General features: G+C 33.6%; 1 protein-coding gene across 2 annotated transcripts in view; it reads left to right on the forward strand.

Annotated features, from left to right (window-relative positions):
- The window catches only part of LOC124366279 (diuretic hormone receptor-like), a 163,893-nt gene that overhangs the window by 130,948 nt on the left and 12,936 nt on the right, over positions 1-20,009 (forward strand). For both annotated transcript variants that reach the window (XM_046822688.1, XM_046822689.1), the window contains 5 exons: positions 1,718-1,898; positions 5,442-5,643; positions 10,169-10,262; positions 11,757-11,871; positions 14,254-14,334. In XM_046822688.1, coding sequence (XP_046678644.1) covers positions 1,718-1,898; positions 5,442-5,643; positions 10,169-10,262; positions 11,757-11,871; positions 14,254-14,334 — 673 coding nt within the window. The remainder of the gene's footprint in view (positions 1-1,717; positions 1,899-5,441; positions 5,644-10,168; positions 10,263-11,756; positions 11,872-14,253; positions 14,335-20,009) is intronic.

A 20,009-nucleotide genomic window follows, 5' to 3' on the forward strand; every position in this document is an offset into this window, starting at 1 on the left:
AGATAGAATGCCTCAAGATTATTATCGTTAGCAGAGATTGCTTTAAAACACAATTAACAATGTCAAGTCCTCCTTAGTAAACCCCCGGGTGAAATACCGTCTTGATTGGTGCAGCATTGTTATTACAAGGTAAGATTACTTTATTGCGTAACAGATTTTTCTGAGATTGTACAATCTCAGATGTAGATATATATGTGTCACTATTCCACACATGTCATGTTGTTACTCTCCGTTTGTTTACTCTGTGTTTTTCTCGTTACCATCATGGTTACCCATAAGGCTAATGTAAAAGTTTTCTCTAACGCGGTCAAATCGCATGAAATGAAATCCACACTCGTGGAACTCTGATGTTTTTGTTAATTTTCAGAGATGTGTAATGACTTACGAAATTATCTTTTTCCTATGTTGATTATATTAAAATTAAGCTTTATGCAAAATTTAAAGTCTATATTTCAGTTCGTTTTCGAGATATTTTGCGGACAGACAGAAAGAAATAAAACATGTCCAACCCCTTGTATTATCCAACGCTCTCTCAATAGCTAGTAATAACCCATTTTATTCATACAGTGAATTCCTTGATGCTGGTACCGACACGATGACTGTATTGTAACCTAACCTAACACATAGGCTAATCAAGGTAAAGTTTTGCATGTTCTTTGACTGCATGGTGTGATTTTACGTTGAGTAATATCTATGACTTGGCTTATTGTACATTATACATAATAACTCGATGAACATGGATAATTTTAATCTTTAATCTTAATCCGTAATCCGTAATCTTAATCCTTAATATTAAATCTTAATCTTTAATCTTAACCTTTAATTTTAATCTCTAATCTTAATCTCTAATCTTGATCTTTAATCTTGATCTTTAATCTTGATCTTTAATCTTGATCTTAATCTTTAATCTTAATCTTGATCTTAATCTTGATCTTAATCTTTAATCTTAATCTTGATCTTTAATCTTGATCTTAATCTTTAATCTTAATATTGAAGCTTAATTTTTAATCTTTAACGTATACCTTCAATTGAAGTATAATAATATTACTGTAAGTATGCTTTTCATTTTGGCTGCATTGTTTCAACAACGCGGTAACACGCATCGTCATCGACTCAATGTTGGTTATAGCCTATAATAAATAAGCTTTTGCAAAAATTCAAGTTTATAGGTTAATTTATTCTCCAAATAGCGTGCGGACAGGCAGAAAAAAGTTATCCCAGTCACTCGAGTGATACGCTTCGCTAGCGCTCAGCTAACAAGAAATACTATATTACAGAGAAACTCGTTTAGTATTAAAACGAAAGTTTGTATGACAGTTCGTTTTCGAGATATCGTCTCGATATCTCGTTTGTTTTGTGTGGACAGGCAGAAATTAAATGAGTACAGCCTCTGGAAAAATAAGATTTTCCAATACTCACCCAATAACATAAATTGTAAAAATATTAAAAAAATATTCACGCACCGTCATCGACTACATGTTGTTTATGAAAAATTATGTTTTTGCAAAATTTTAAGTCCAAAGGTTATTTTATTCTCAAAATAATTTGCGGACAAATAGACAAATTTAAAAGTTTTCAAGTTCTCAAGTGATGGGCTTCGCTGACGCTCAGCCAACAAGAAATACTGCGTTATTTGGAAACTCCCCCTAGTATTATGCTTAATTTTGTACCAATTGGACAATTTTTTAAAATGTAATTATAACTGTATGAATTCCAGGAGATAGAGTGTATGCTGATCTTCCACCAGGAGTCGCTTGAGCAGGCCCCCCATCCCCCACCCCCCGGGTACTGCCCCCGAGTCTGGGACTACGTGTTGTGTTGGCCCCCCACCCCCGGCGCCACCCTAGCCCACATACCGTGCTTTCCTGAGCTCAACGGCATCAAGTACGATACCACCAGTAAGTACTTTGAGAGGTTTCAAGGCGGTTTGTATACAATATCAGTCTATTGCAATCGTTCTCGTTGTAACCAAAAACTTCTGCATAATTTCACCGAACTCGAAAAGTCCAAAACCACCTACCGTTTTATTTGCATATGTATCCAACATAACGTGCCTTGTAAAAAAGATAAATTTTCAAAAAAAAAACCCGAAACAAGTTGATAAAGGGTACAAAAATTGATTCCTTGATTTTGTTTTTGACGATGGAAGGATTTTGAAGGAAACAGGATTTTTTAGGCTGTGTTTGGAAAGTCGTTTTCAACATGGCAGCCATTTAAATTTAACGGCTTTTCTCATTTGCCGTATTTTTGAACCTAGAGGAATTCAAAAAGTGTTCTGAATGCTTATAGAATTGCCTGAATCGTTTCTAACACGCTATATGTTTATAGCTCAAACAATTTTTGAGATATCGATTACATGTAAATACCCAATAACTTTTCGATCACCAAGAACTGAGGAAAGTAATGCTAAAAAATCGATCTTATGAATGTCTTGTCTGTCGTTAGTCAGCTTGGCTCACTACTTCGCCAAAAATAGCAGTCCTTTAAAAGTCGTTTTTGGACCTAACCAAAAAAATGTGTTGGGATGCAACTTAACAAACCTTTTTTAAAATAACTTTTTTTATATGTCTCGAGCTGTTTCAAGTTATTGAGTGCCTGAAAATCACATGAGAAGTACATTATTAATATTTAAATTTTCAGAAAGACTTTCTCCGATTAAGCCGGAGAACTATATATTTTATATATCTTTCTTATATGATGGAAAACGTACTTCCCCGCATATGTGACTTTCTTTATTTCTTTCTTTATTTCTTTATTTCATTCCAACGGCAAAACCAATGTTTACAAATCAAATCTATAACATGCAAATACTTAAATATACTAGTAACAGAATACCAGCATGCAAGCAGTATAAATACAAGCAGTATGTAACAACTTGAAAAGTATACTAAGAATAATAACAGCGATAAATATGTATATATAGTAACAAAAACAAAAACAATTAATAAATACTATCTGTACGTATGCAAGAAATAAAAGACAAACCAATGTTTACAAATCAAACCTATAACAAGCAAATAATAAGTATACCAGCAACCGAATACATGCAGATATAAATACGAGCAAAGTATGTAACAACTTGAAAAATATACTAAGAATAATAACAATCGATAAATATGCATATATAGTAACAAAAACAATAACAATCAATAAATACTATATGTACGTATGCAAAAAATAATAACAAATGAAGAATAGATACGGTAGGATGTTTCATGTAGAGTCCTGCTGTGCGGCCGTCAATACTCCTCTCCTTATGATCGAAACCCCGTCGTGGAAGAGATCCAACCCGCCGCAGTGACGGTTGCCAATCCTCATCATCCTTGCAAGTGGACCATGGAAGTCATAGTCACTTAAGGGAGTTATTAGAAAGTACACATGTGATACCACTAGGAGAAATACACGAATAGAAGATTTTAAACATTTTGTCGAAGACGGTCAGAATTTTTGAAGGGAAGAAGAAAGCAGATTTGAAGTTCAGTAGTACCTACCAAACATGAATCCAACTTTTAAACTGTTCACTTGGTTCACTGGTTTTAAACTTGGTCAGTGATGGTAACTTTCAAAGACGTATCCTGTTATCTCTTTCAAAAACTTGTATTCGTATCCTGTATGTAACTGCTACTTCATTCAATTCTTTGTAATTTGGTTAAAAATACGTGTGTTCTAATCTCCTCCTCTGATACAGTGCCTCTGGTTTTATAGTAGAGACATAAACTAATGGACTGTCTCTGTGTCTAGAGTAGGTTTCAAATATAGATCCAGGATGGACCAATAACAGGTCATTCTCCAACCACCATATTGTCTTTTCACTTGATCGCCATTTCCAGTGATCATTTTGGCAGCTGCCTGCTTGGAGTAGATGGTACAAATGTTCGCCTTTGCGTTCTAATGAGTTTTTGTGGATTTTATTTTTTTTATTTTAACCATGCAGGTAATGGTATTTTTGTGGATTTAGACACAAGATGTTCCCCCCAGGGGGGATTTTTTTAGACCCTGTCAATTTCGGCGGGCCATAGCATTTTGTTTATTTAATCTAATTTGATAAGTCATTCTTCCACCTGAAGAAGATACCCGATTTATAGTTTAGAAACGTTGTGTTTAAAACTGTTTACTAACTAACTATGGAAATTATCCATAACCAAGCCTATACTACAGTAGGGCTTTCATACATAGGCTGATTGTTAAAGACCTAGTACTTTACTTAGTTCTGCAAACTGGAATAGCAGTGAATGGACACAAGTAATCAGTGCTGAACATGATCCAATTACGATTAGTGCACATTGTGATTAGTGTTTACAAGCTGCATTCTAGAGCAGCCCGCTCGAAAATAGTCCAATGGTAGCTGGTGTATCTGAACCCTCCCCCTCTACACACGAGCGTAGCACTGTTGCCGGTTTTATGTGTGTGGAAAATTACTGTTCCATTCCAACATCTGTTGTGATAAAAAAGACATTATCGCTGTTAACATAATCAAATATGTCACTGTATAAATTGATTCATCTGTCTTACAAACAATATGTAAATCAAGCAAGCAGTACTGACAATAGTCACGTCATATTGCAAAACGTGTTGATTAGCAGCGATATGGCAACACTGTCTCAAATGTGATTGGACTATTTTGTGCGGGCTGCTGTAGTATCATTGTATAATAAAAAGCACATTGGAAACATTAAGAATAAAATGTAACTAACAGAGCATTGTATTAGAAAAATGTTTTGGCAGCCTGCTGAAAAAACACATTGATTGCTGATTGGTTCAGCTATGACCAATCACGAAGTAGCTCCCTACACTGCACATCTGCATACTAGTTTTATAAGCGGGTGTGCATCACTGGTATAACCAGTTTTTGCCACGTCTAACATGTATTGATTGTAAATTTCTTTCCACAATACGGTCGAAAAATATAGAATTATAATGTAAAGTAGGAAATTTAGGCAATTTTTGATCAGAACCAAAGATTCAAGATTTTTACTGTTGAAGACTGTACAGCATAACAATGGTCAAAGATCACTGGGGCTAGAATATTTTCCAATTAAAGTTAGATTTTATTACGTCAAAATAATCACAGACCTCGTATAAACAGTTTTCGACTAGGAAGCTCTTAACTGCTGACTTAAATGAAAACGACTGCAGATAAAATTGTGAAATATACATGAGTGGCTTGTTTTTAATTAATTCTGACAAGGAATTTTGTTTTTTAATTACACGTAATTTAAGAAAATAAAATTTTCCAATATTAATGTCTAAATAAATTAAATTAAAAAAATAAAAACCTTCACTCCATGAAGCTATAATTTATGTACATGCTGTAAACAATTTTAAATGCTTAAATGCTGATAAAAAGTACTTTTCTGCATTCAGAGAGGTTACTTTAAAGAACTACTTAGTTCTAAGAACTAAAAGGTTCACAACACTTCCTCTTACTATGATGTCCTCAGAGAATGCTACTCGCCTATGTCACTCCAACGGCACCTGGGATGACTACACCGACTTCTCCGCCTGTGCCGCCTTCCCCGCTATGGAGTCGAGCCTGCCCAAGCTCCTGTCCCCGGTGGAGATCACCACGATCCTCTACATCACCGGGTACACGCTCTCCCTCGTCGCGCTCTCCGCTGCCGTCTTCATCTTCATCTACTTCAAGTAAGTGCGCCCATCTGCACTCGCCCGTACCAGGGTCTTGCATTTTTACGTGCCAGAGGCTCGCAGATTTTTTTGTAACAGTTGCGGTGGTGGGTGAGAAAGTAAAATAACACACTGCATTACAACTGACAACTTAACCTCCATTACTTAACTTCCATTTTTAAAGTAATGTCTGCTGGTGTGATCACAGGGAAACTACAACAAGGGCAAAACAAAATGTATTACAGTACTTAACAATGATCGAAACGTACAAACTGCAAACAATAGACTAACTAATTAGTTATGCAACCCTGTGGAGGTGTTATACAAACAAGCGATGGGTAGGAAAATAAAATAACACACTGCATTACAACTGACAACTTTACAGTAACAGAAGCGATATACATTTTTAAAGAATATATGCTGCAGTGATCACAGGGAAACTACAACAAAGGCAAAACAAAATGTATTACAGTACTTAACAATGACCGAAACTTACACACTACAAACAATAGACTAAGTAATTAGTTATACAACCACAGAACCGATAGTACTCAACAAAACAACAGCGGAAGTGTATAATAACAATACAGTGAATGTTTAATTTAGCTCCTCCAGTTGAGCGAAAAAAATTAAAAAGACGGAGAAGAACATTGTGGTATACCGTAGTTGTAATCTATGTAACTGCAAATATATCTTCTTACTATTACAGTTTTACCCTACAGGAATATCTTAAAATCTTTTACCATATTTCTGACTCACCCTGTATAAGGAATGAAATAGCACAGAGTTGAAAAAAAACATATTAGGCTTAACGAGGTACGAGTACGCCATACCACTTGTCCCGTAGCAGGCCTCACTGAGGTTGCTTATACGAGTTCCAATCTATAGCTCATTTCATTATCGGAGTGTCCTGCGTACAGATAGACAGACAAAATCGTATAGTAAAACTATGCCAATGGCGCAGTGTGGCGGGTACAACGGTTATCGCAAGATAACCGAATCAAGCAACGTCGAGCGTGGCTGCTGCTTGGATGGTTGACTGCTGAGCAATCCTGTCCTTGCAAGCAGCCTGCCCGGCCATTTGTGGTGGTTCGAAAGTCACCTTTAAGCCGTTGGTCCCCAGGTTAAGTGTTAGAGAGGACTTCTTACTCCTAATTCGCCTGGTAAAAATAAGACATCTTTACTATTAATGTTTACATTCTCTAGTAGAATAAGAGAAATTGCGTTAGCTGACTAAGTGTTTCAATGACGCTCAGCTGAATCCTATGTTGGGACGTGCACCATAGACCTCATTCTTGTCTATGTATAAATGAAGTTTCATGCAAAATGTAAAACCTACTTATGAAATCTTTCTCGAGATGATACACGATACATTCACATTCTGTTTATTAAGTTAGGTTTCGTAGCAGAGTTCGAAGAATAAGCTAGAAGGATACTACAACGCAAGACTAGGCTAAAAACAAATCAAATCCACCAAAATGTGACATTGACTTTTACCATATTATTTTCCCCTCTCTTTCTATGAATATAAATGTCACATTTAAAAAAATCAAATGATTGTAATAAGTTTGTTCTGCTATTTTCTCGTTGCCACCATGTTTACCTATAAGACCAGTGTAAAAATATTTTCTAATGTTCAGCCAAATTCCATGAAATGACATGCGACAACATGTAAGTGTTGCCTAAGATATTAAGCTTCATGCAAAATTTCAAGTCTAGAGGTCAGTTTGTTTTTAGGTTTTGTGTGGAAAGATATACATAAACTTAATTGTCCAGCCCGTCGAGTGATGCGCTTTGCTAACGCTCAGCCAATAACCGTGATCGATAGTAACCATGAAACTTTACAGTACCAATGCTATTCACAGATCTGTTACAATAATTACTTTCCCTTGTTTTTTAATGAGTCTGAGGGGTTTGAACATCTGATTGCTGTCACACATATTTAAGTAGATTACCGATGAATAGCATTTTTGGTAATCTAGTTAACGATTGAAAAGATCGATTATATATAGGCACGCGTTATCGAAGTATACCCAAATACATTCATAATCACCTGCCTTTTAAATTCTTTATATCAATAATTCGATTTAACACACTGACTACAGCAGACGTTCTATTGCGAAGTAGTCGTATATAGCCGCAATAAAGGTGTTAATTGCATGCACCATAGCTGGACAGTTATTGTACTGTATGTTAAAAGGAAATAAAAGTATTAATAGTGTAGTCACCAAAGTGTTTATTAATATTATAAAAAGTATAATCCATCTACAACACTTTTATTGTCTTTTTTTTGTACTGTGTCAAATCAAATCAAATCAAATCAAATCAAATTATTTTTATTGTTGAAGACATTTACATGCATAACAATCGTCAGTGTACATTGAAAATGAACTAGCCTAGTTTCTAAAATAACTAAAGGTCCTTATCAATTAGAAAACAATTAGTACTATAATATTCCTTTTCAGATAACAAGCACTTTATCTTCCTTCTAAATGATATTGAAGTGTTGGCCTCCTTGAACCCAGATGGCAAGTTATTGAAAAATTTTATGCAAGAGTAAAGGGTTTGTTTTTCAAAGAATGTTGTTGAATGTTTTGGAAGAGTTAAGGAATTTGTACCGCGGAGATTATAATTTGACTGTTGTACTGGAAAAAGGTGTTTGTTTTTAAAGACAAATGTCAAACATTCCAGTATATATAGACTAGGAAACGTCAACAATTTATTTTGTCTAAAAAAACCTCTACATGACTGAGAACGATTGAGTCCACATATCACTCTTATGGCTTTCTTCTGGAGGGTAAACAAGGCTTTAGTCTTAGTGGATTCATGACCCCATATGATCAAGCCATAACTCATGTAAGTGTAGAAGCACCCATAGTAAGCTGTCAGCAAAACATCTTTACTAGAGAAAGTAGCCAATCTTCGTAAGATGAACAGACTGCTGCTTAATTTTTTAATTACTTTGTCGATGTGATTGTGAAAGGACAAATTACAATCAATTACCAGACCCAGAAAATCAGCGCTGGGACTAGGACTAAGACGAAAGTCGCCAATGACTATATCAGAAGAGTTTGCATCTGTTCGAGACGATCTTAAATAGAATTCAACAAGTTTTGTCTTCTTTACATTTACATGAAGTTGGTTTTTTTCCAGCCATTGCAACAAAGAACTACTCTGTGTACAACGGTGTAAAAGCATTGAAGACATCATCAAATTAAAAAATATGGTGACCATTTATATAATACCGGCTATAAACACACAAACATCTAAAAAATCTTGAAATTTTACTTATATGCAAGAAAGGTCATCTTTTATCAACTTTAGAAATTTACAAAAGTGCTCAAATAAATCCTGACATACTATTAAAGGACAAAGATTATATTAATTGATAGAATTTTGAACAATATTAATTAATTACGCTTACATTAAGTACAATATTTTACCAATAAAAACATTAGCACATGTACACAAGTGCTCAAATTAAGTGACTTACTATTAAATGACAAAGATCATATTAATTGATACACATTTAAGCAATATTAGTTAATTACACTTACATTAAGTACAATATTTATCCAAAAATAAAATTAGCACTTGTAATTTAGTTCAATTATTTTTTTATTTTACTAACCTTAACTTAGTATGTACCTGAAGATGAATATTCTCTTAATTAGAAATGTAAATAGTACGAGTAAAAACAATAAAAGTGTTCTAGGTGGTTTATATTTCTTAATTAAATCAAAGTAATTACTGTAGATAGTGAAGTATATGGGGACCGGTTATTACTTTAACTTCTGGTTTTAAATTACCTTAGTTTACGATTTGTAATAGAGTTATATTACTGAAATTCGTTTAGAAGTAAAAAAAAATCATTTATAAAAAATAAACAATGTTTAAGATGTTAAAAATAAACAGTTTTTATTTTTTATTCACAATTTGGACTAATCGAAATTAGATTATTATATATAATTAATGGTAAAAACTATCCATAGCTATTATATACAGTCTAAACATTGTAATGTTTAAGCGTTGTTCCAGTATAACTCATGTGTTGGAATTTACCATTCTCAGAAAGTATTTAAAAAATTGTACATTAAACAAACAAAATCAACATAAATACATAAAAATGTACATAAGTAAATAAACAACAATCTTTGAACATGTGATTAACAGCCAAGAGAAATATCATGAACAGAGAAAGATAACAATTCACAACATCAAACAACAACAACAAATAGATAACAATCTAAGAACAGTTAGATTGATGTAGAATTTGGTACATAAATTATACATAATGAATAAAATTATCGAATCATCTTTTATTCAGATTCAAAGGCCTACTTTAGATTTTAATATTGATTGATATGCCTGTTCTAAATTTTCTAAGTAAATTCTGTTTACATCTTCGGGTACTTTGCATAAAAATGAAATGACAGTATAGTATTAATCGAGTTAATTAGATTACTAAATATGACGTTAAGTTAGTTAATGTTAGGTTAAGTTTAAAGTTAGTGTAACCATTGTTAATCTGTCCCTTATCCAGAGATCTGCGATGTCTGCGGAACACAATCCATACCAATCTGATGGCCACTTACATTCTGTCGGATACGGTCTGGATGCTCACACACCCTATCCAGGTAAGCTATCCAATCCTAAAACCTTACGAAATTTTAATTTTAATGTAACAATAATCTGTTTTCATTTTCAATATCCACATGTTTACATTTTGTATTTTAAATATTTTAAAAGAATTGGGTGGAAATGAAATAGGGCTATAATATTCATCACGATGTATCACAATCACAAAAATTGGGTTTAATCTCAGTAATACATTTTTGTCGAATCACTTGAATTCGGGAAGGTATTGTTAATTTTCAAAATCTGTAAAACACGTTTTAAGGAGTACGAACGTAACCAGGCAAAATTGGGGGAAGGGTGTCCAGACAACTGATTTTTTCATTAGCAAGGCCCCATTTTGTTCCTTAAAAAGTTCTTGACTCTTTTCTTCGTTGAGAACGATCTTTCAGCAGTACATGAAAATTTGGGGTGGGGGTTACGGATCCCTTGGACCCCCTACCTTAAAGGAGTACGTCCTTCTTAAGGGGTAATATTATAAGCCCCATAAGAGAATTTATTTATAAGTGTTCTCCGTCATGAGACAATCACCTGGCATATTTATTGTCAAATCTAAGGGAATTATGAAAAAGATACTGAAAACTCAATCAAAAATTCTTTTAAAAAATGAGGCTGTTGCAGGAAATCACGACTTCAACACCTAATCGACCTCGATTACCAATCAATATTCCTGATAGACACGTGATAAGCTCTTTCTGCAAATAAAAATGAAGGTGTGTTTCGTGTAGCTCCTCCTTTCAAATCAGAGAGTAGATTAAATTACCAGAGTGAACACTAATTTATATTTCCTTAAATGGGATGTAGCTACTCATCTCCAGGTGATGTTTTGAAATCTCCTTAACATGTTCGTCCTAGGATGGACTGTTATATGATTTTTTGGACATTTCTTATCGGTCAGTAATACAAGAAGTCAGTAATATTACGTTTCGAGATCTGCGATCTGATCTCTTCCTCAAGTGGATACTTGAGCTAACACATAGGCCTAACTACAATCTAGGATTGAACAGGGTCCAATAAGAGAAGTCAGGAAGCACAATAAAAGCGTTGTGTGTTAACTCTGTGTACGTTATATTTAAAACAGGCATTTCGTAAAAACAACCGAAGTAATGCAGGCTACGGTTGGTCAGCAGTAACCGACCAACCACTGAAAACTGAACGGAGGCCAATAGTAAGTGGCGACTTATGCGTGTCACAACGCTCTGTTATGATTTATTATTTTAACCTAGATTTTAGTTGTGTTAGGTTAATTATCCACCTGAGGAAGGTAATGGATTGCAGATCTGGAAACGTAGAGTTACTGATTTCTTGTAACATTGATCGATAGTAAATTTTCGAAAAAATCATGTTTTCTTCACAACTGTTGCATCTTAAAAAACAATCTTTTGAGCTTTTAGATATAATTTTCTATCTAGAGTTCCAACTTGCTTAGCTTATAGACACTTAAAAAGTAACATTTGTACATGGCGTGATACATTAAATGATGTAAATGTCCCCAGATGTACCAAAGCAACGAGGGTACCCTGGGTCAGGAATGTACCATCGCTATACTAACCCTCAACATCATCCTCCACTACCTGTACCTGACCAACTTCTTCTGGATGTTCGTTGAGGGTGAGTCAATTGTTTGTGTCTTTTTAATTTGGTTAGATCATGCATGTGTTGGTCACGTAATTAGCTAACATATGCTAACATCGTGTATAACATAAGTTAACATAATTATGATACGAGGGGATCGTGTATGAAATGGTCTCAGTTTTATATTATTTTGTTATTAATTAATTATGGTTGTCAATAAAGATAAACATGAGCAATACTTTCTCAAATTGCTTTAAAATGGTTTATTCATCAACAGTTCAAACTTAAAAATTAAAATTGGCATTGAATTAAATAATCTTTATATAGTTAAGAATGTTTTGATTTATTCACCAATAGCTTAAAGAACCCCTCGAAACATTTTCCTAAACAAACAGATTTTTGTTTTAAATAGAATTAATTAAATCAAAGTTGACTTCCTGATTCAAAATTAAAAATTGAAATAAAAATTTTCTCATAAAAATTCAAATAAAATAATTTAATTCACAACAAAATATACTTTTTCCAGCGATCAGTTATACGCGAATCTAAATAAAACTGAATTAAAACTTCGCTGAAAAGTTATTCGTACCACGTGTGTCACTTCCTGTTATTGTTGGCACAGATTCAAAGTGAAAACTGTAATCAAACTATATTTTTCCAAAAATTAGGTACAGTACTACAAACTACAAATTTTTATGCATTTAATTTATTCTGATTGTTGAATATTACATTTATATTGCTAGTAACCATGAACTAATATTAAAGTTGAAAACTTTGCTTGAACAAATTGCTACAACTTGTACTCTCTTCCTTGCAATGTTGCGTAAATAATTGCTCCGATTCCTTCTTAATTCTTTTCTATCAAAATAATACAATACTCCCTTGTAAAAGTGAGCTAACATTAGTTGACAACACATTTCCCATACGAAAATCGTAATTTGACTATAGAATTTCTTCTTACGCAAAATCCCTCGCATCATGAGTTTTGAAAAAAAGAAACATCGGGTGCACCACTAAAATAATCCTCCGCTGAACACAGAAAAACTAAAAAAAACACAAAAAAAAAAAAAAAAAAAAAAAAAAACACCGAGATTCGCGAGTCGAAGTTTTCATACCGACCCCTTCTCTAACCAAAGCAAACTATGTTACCGCAAACTCATCATCGACGCCCTTGATTGGCCTCTGACTATCCAATCGCAGGGCTAGAGAGATTAATTGGCAACTGTTCAACCCCTATTGTAACCAGTTATCGTAGTTGACTTCCAGATAATCAGCTGAACCAATACTACTTTCACGGGCCCTTTCTTGAAAAAATAATATTTTTAATTTATCCTATGTTTGGACGAATCTACTTATATTCTAAAGTATTTTCGTAAATACTTTCTCCCATAGTTATTTATTAATGAAATGTTAATTTTCCTATGTAGTAAATGCTACAATTATGATATAACAGGAAAAATGATAAGTAATTTAAAGTATTTCTCATTAAATAGTTGAAATAGTTGAGATATAATTTTGCTGGAATCATATGACAAAATAAATTTTTATTGTTTAATACAACATAATTATAAGTATAAATAATTTCAGTGTTGTCAATTTTAATGGATTATATTTTGGTTGAATCTAACTTGACAGGATAAATTAAAGTGATCGCCACCTTTCGGATTAATGATTGTTAAAAATAAAAACGTAATAAGATTTAAACTTATATACAACAAAAAATATCAAGAATTCTTGTGTATTTACCCCTAAAATTATGACAAGAGCTTAGATGACAAATTCGTTTCACTATTTTAACTTCAAAAAAGTAAAAAGTCTAAAGACTCATTATTTCTACAAATATCAGAATACATAAACATTACATAGTTCATTGAAATGTCTCAAAATAACCGTATAAATAACCTAATTATGTGTAAATGTAATTTTGCTTGCATATTATTATGAATGTAAATATATAATATGTAAAATAAGCTAATCGTACCTGCTCAAGAGTAGTATAAATATACTATACTTATAAATGATTTAATTTTTTACACCAATAAATAAGTTAGGTTTACGTATTGCAATTTTTAGTGTATTTATTATTAAATGTGACATTTTTTTAATTTGGTTGCGTACATTCAGATATCTAAGTTTTAAAATGGCCACTTATGAATCGTTAAGTAAATAATAAAAAGGTGATGCCTTCAAACAAAATGTAATTAAACAGTATTATTGGCATTGATCGTTTCCGATTGTTTTTTAAATTCGAAATTTTCTTACAGCCATTAAAAACTGGCCACACTCGGCAGTATCAATTGTAAATTTTATAAAAATTTTTTTAATCGTTTTCATTTATTATTTAGTTTATTTATTTTTCTTATTATTAATTTTATACTGTTTTACACACTTATATGTGTGATAAATGTGAATTTTCAGGCTTATACCTGTATATGTTGGTGGTGAAGACATTTGCAAGGCAGAACCTGAAGCTTAGAGGATATGCGACAATTGGGTGGGGTAAGTTATGATTTTATATTACGGTTACAATATGTAGATTTTAGGAGCTTTTTAGAATATTTTTAGATTAATTTAGAATTTATCACACTTTACTATCTATCACGTGTTCGCTGTAAAATCACTTGTTTTTGTTTAATAAAAAAACAGTAAAAAGATGTACTTTAGGTCATAGTGAGACTTTGGAACATATTTTTTTACGTTCTCTGCATACGACCATGGGATAAATTTTGAAAAAAGCTGAAATCCTTCAGTCAATAATGGTTTAGAGGTTTTTAAAGAATTACTTGAATGTTTTAGTTCAATTAAGAAATGTATTCTAAACAAAACAACGCTCTGTAGACTTAACATAAACGTAACCTGGATAAGATGCTTCATCCGAGGTTCTTTTTGGAGTAGGAATGCCTGATGGACCCCTGGCGAGAAGTTATCCTAGATCCTTACCAGACTACTACGTCAACAATCAAATAGTACGTTGAGGCAGCATTGGATTTCCCGAAGACTATTAGCCTAGAGCTAACAACTAGGGAGGAATAAACAGTACAAAGAGCTGGCTGTAGTAAAATGAAATTGAGTTTTCCCCCTTAAAGCAAAGTTAAACCTCGTGCAGTGTTACCCCTTAATTTTTAGTCTTAGAACTATGAAGATGACTCATTTTAAAGGTATCATTAGTACGTATCCAAACACATTATAGATTTTTATGGATTATTTAGAAAAACACACAAACTTTGTTGTATTTTATCGTTTAAATATTCAAAAAGTATACATTTTACAAAAAAACCTAAAAAACACATAATTTTTCTAAAATACTTAGTTGTGAAAGTTCATATTGTTGTCAGTACAGCTGACTCTTAAATAAATATTTACTAATGACAACACAGTGGCTAATTATTATTGGACTTTGGACTATTTTTCTACTGTAATTCCTTTGTAGAATTGGATGTTTCAATTAAGTACCGGTTGTTTCATATCCAGGCTGGTTGAGTTCAGCTTTTACACCCGCAGTCTAAAGTTAAAACATAAACAGAATGTTTTATTTAATCAGTGCTTGGCGAATCTAGAATACTAACACTCTCAAAGGTGAAAATTCATCATTACCATTAACATTGCTGTGAAAGAGAAGGATAATTTTTTTTATTGATACTTGAAGTTGGACAATGTGTAGCCAAATCGTGAGAGTAAACAAACTTCCTTTAACTTACAACTAAGTTTTCCGATTCACACTGCCTTCACACTATGAAATTCTTGAATATTGGTGTTCCTTTTTGAGAGCCATCTTCAGTGAACAGATGCTAAACCAAAACTGCTAATAATGCACATCCGTCTGTATAGATGCGAAAGAAGACAGCGTCAAATTGTCAAAAAGCTGGCAGCCGCCTGTGATAAAGAAGCCATTTTGATTCTCGGGCGTAGTATAAGGATTGCGCCAAGCAATGTTACCAAGTTCTGAAAATCGAACCGGATTCCAGGGACTTGGGTGGCAAAATGCTCAAAACGTAACACGCAGCAGATTGCATTGGAAGACAATCGAAATTCTTCTAGTTTGAGGTCTCGCCGCGCCACCCTCAACTCACGCCGTCCCGTCGTGGCAGGAGTTCTCGGGACTCCCAAGTTGTCGATGACTAATACGTCCATTTGCCTCAATCTTCGACCGGTTTCAGTGCATGTCTGTCGAATTAAACACATCCCATATTATATGAAATATTTGCCTTTTCAAGTTGTTTATTGAGATTGGGTTATGGTAAAATCTTGTGTCGCATACAATTAATTGTACAAAGCAGTTTGTTACGTATTAACAAGAAAGATTTGGAATCCAAATTTAGGTTTCTTCCTGCCTAGTCACAAACTTTTTAAGGAACTACTAAAACCTTAAGAGCTATTATGGAGCCACAAAATACGGAGAATGTTTCAAATTAATTCGAGTTATTTTATTGGTGCTTATTGAACTACACATAACGTAGATACGGTAGGATGGGTCGATTCAATTGAATTTTGAGTGTAGCTCCAGTTCACCTTCCTTTTACTGCAGTGTCTGGTATCTGCCGTTGTCTTAGACTTGACTCCTGGAATCTGGGGTCCTGTTCGTTTGAAGAGATCTAAAGAAAGCCAACGTCGAAGGTCAAAACGAAACATTGACATTTTTTCGACATTAGATACACCTGAAAATAGGTAAACTGGTAGTCTCATTGCCTCATCAGGTACACAATTGAGTGCACTACGATGTGATAGACACGATCTCTAAGCACGTGGAGCAACCGAGTTTTCTACACATAATGTATCTATGGTAGGAAGGATCGATTCAATTTAATTAAGAGTTTAGCTCTAGTTCACCTTCCTTAATGGAGTCTGGACTTCAGATTCCAGAAGTCAAGTCTGAGACAGCGTCAGATACCAGACGCTGCAATAAAAGGAAGTGAACTGGAGCTAAGCTCAAAAGCTTATTAACCTGTTTCACTTTTCAATTTCAGAGCCTCGATTTATTAGTTGTCCTTTAAACTTTAAATTAAATAATCCTAAAGTAGATCAGGAAAAGGAATATGCTCCCATAATCATCACATGAGTGCTTGGTATGTTAAACAAATTTGACTATGATCTATGTCTCTGATCAGCAGAAATTACATAGAAAGCCGCGGGTAACAGCTAGCATTGTGCTTGTTTCTGGGCACGCCCAGTGTAACATGTTTCAAGTTTCTGACGAAACGACACTATGAATTAATAAAGAGCAGTAAACCCGGACTGCCGCGACTGAATCATTTATTGATGCAGGATTTTACAGCTGCTGGTGGGTGCAAACTACAACGTTTGGCATGGATATAGTCTATTCTGGACAGTTTATAGCTATCAAGCTGTACAGACATTGCTCTTGCTGCCCATTCTGCGTGATTCGGTTACATTTACATTACACTGTCCGAGATGCAACTGTCAAAATCTCTCGGAGCCAGTTATCTGGATTGTGGATTCTATTGCAACTGTAGGGTCACTGCCCTTTCTAGACTCGATGGGGACACACAGTAATCGCTATTTCCAGTCCCGAAGAACTGGCGTATTTCTTCGAGGATCTTCTCTCCGAGTTGAGGTCCAGGGTTGTCACAACATCTTCCAGATGCCAAAACGGGCGTCATGAAGCAATGAGGAAGATTAAGAATACCGTCAATTTACCTCAAGTTTTGGATGCGTCACAAAATCGATATGTCCTCCTCCACGAAGTTTTTTATCGAGGTGACAACCAATGTCACCAAGCACTCTACACAACACCTTGGTCCTGAAAAAAGAAATTCAGGAAATACCGCTCGGAAACGATCTTCTCCCAGAGGTGAGGTTCAGGGCTCTCAAAACGTAATTTTTTGGGGAATTTTGTAAGATAGATGGGTACTTACCTAATCGCTCAAATCTAAAACGGCATTACAAAAACTATACATGTAAGCAAATTTAAAATAATAAACAATACAGAACAGTTGATTACATTAGAAATGCGCTCTTAATTAATATTTCAAAACCTTAGAGACCAAAGTGGGATTTTGTCGTTATTTTAAAAACCAGTGGGGCGTAGCCCGGAGAGATGTTCGAAATCCCCAATAAGAATGTACATGTGAAATTTGAGTGCAATCGGTTAAATAATTTATACGTGAAGCAAAACCAAACGAAGGATCTTTCGCTTTGATAATATTATTATATTATTAGGATAAGATTTTATAGATACAGTTTTGAGTAGTCGTAATATAAGTCGTATCTGTTGTGACAGTTCTAATATGTAAGTGATATATCACGCGACAACATCAACTTAATTTTAAAAACACACAATAATTCAAGTAATGGAATTAATTATTTTCAATAATTCATTTAATAAATAATGAAAATTACTTCATGGTGGTCATTACGGTTCACATTTATAAATTGAATAATGGACGATTTTAAATTTTTTGTAGTCTGAGGTGTCCTGTGAACCACAACAAAATTATAAAAGGACACAAGCTACACCTACATATACTTTATTATAGTGATATTATTATTAGTGATCTAACACTCAAGCTTTATGTTCAACGAAAAATTTATTTTAAAGAGAAATATACATCATAACGTAGCGCCTTCCAATAGTGTTTAGCTATTTCATATACGTAATTGTCTCGTAATTTCAGTTTTTAATGTGCAGGCGCTTTGAAAACTTGTATCTTTTTTATCTTCTAGATTTAATTTGTAAGTGCTCAAATTTGTAAACCTAAACCATTCTCGAATCCATCTTAAGGCACACCAAATATTTCATTAAAATCGGTCCAGCCGTTTAGGAGGAGTTTAGTGACAAACACAAGTACACGAGAAATGTATATAAAAATATAATATAATATAAAGATGGTGTTGGTGAAGGTAATATAGCCTTAATTGTTGCCAAGCTTGTATGAAGATCCTGCACAGCCAACCAGCCACAAGCTATAAGCCATGCCTTATAGCGCAGTACATCGTAAACTATAATAACCGTACAGTACGTCTACACAAAGTATGCCGGTGCACAATGAACGTTAACTAGGCGTTGAACCGTCGGTTTTATAGCGCAATAAACATTTATAACTGTGCTTTCATGAACCGACAACTCATCTGTTTAAAGATATTGGCAATAAAACTATAAAATGCTAATAACACTCAAACAACCATTCGTTCCATTCTGTCTTATAGAACTTTGCAAGCACTTAGATTCTAATTCCTTGAATACAATTTATTATTACAAACACTGCCACAGCAAAAACTGTTGCTTACTTGGAAGGTAACTGTGGGAAGTATTGGAATTCACTGTCATTCGGATGTATCGATTTATACAGAGTTATTCCGATAGAAGTGCGCATTTTTCAGGGTTGGCAGAGGATGTGATTACAAACATTCTTTATCCAATACACAAATATGTTTATGTACACTTGTTAGATGTATGATTATTACTCTACATATTATATGTATATATGCGTATCATACTTGTGTGTTGATAATTTATTTAAATTTCAATAATTTAACAAGTATGACTTTATTTTATAAATCTTTTTTCACATTTTGTTAAACCATATTGAGCAATATGATTCGTAGTTACGATACTAGATTCAAAGTACGTCAATAACAATGAGTTTATTCTTAGAAACCCGTTTTTATATCGATGCAAAATGACGATTGTTAAACACAATTATTTTTTTTTTTTGGGGGGGGGGGGTCCAATATCAGGAGTGACCGGGGGGAAATGTTTGAAGAACAGGGTATTAAATAGAGGGTTACAAACTAAGTATAACACTGTTCATAATCGAAAAAGCTTAATTTTGTAATGAAATCATTTTAAACTCATGGTTTTTCAATATTTTCTTTTTTGTGATGAAGCAAAGTAATTGTGTTTTATCCAAATAAGCATAAATATAGCACTTTATATATATATATATATATATATATATATATAAACTTATATATTATGCTATTAACTCCACTTATAGGGTTATCTATATATTATATTAATGTAATGAAAAGTAACTAAAACCCTTTTAAAAAACTTTTTATTGACATACACGTGTTTCGGTTTTCAACCATCATCAGTATACATTATCCTCTAACTAAATAAATAAATAATAAGCAATTAAATATACACATTTGGACCTATTAAACATATGTTAAATTTCAATGACACATTTGTAATATTCTTATTAGTAATCTGT

This window comes from Homalodisca vitripennis, chromosome 7, assembly GCF_021130785.1.
Source record: "Homalodisca vitripennis isolate AUS2020 chromosome 7, UT_GWSS_2.1, whole genome shotgun sequence".
NCBI classification, from domain to species: domain Eukaryota; kingdom Metazoa; phylum Arthropoda; class Insecta; order Hemiptera; family Cicadellidae; genus Homalodisca; species Homalodisca vitripennis.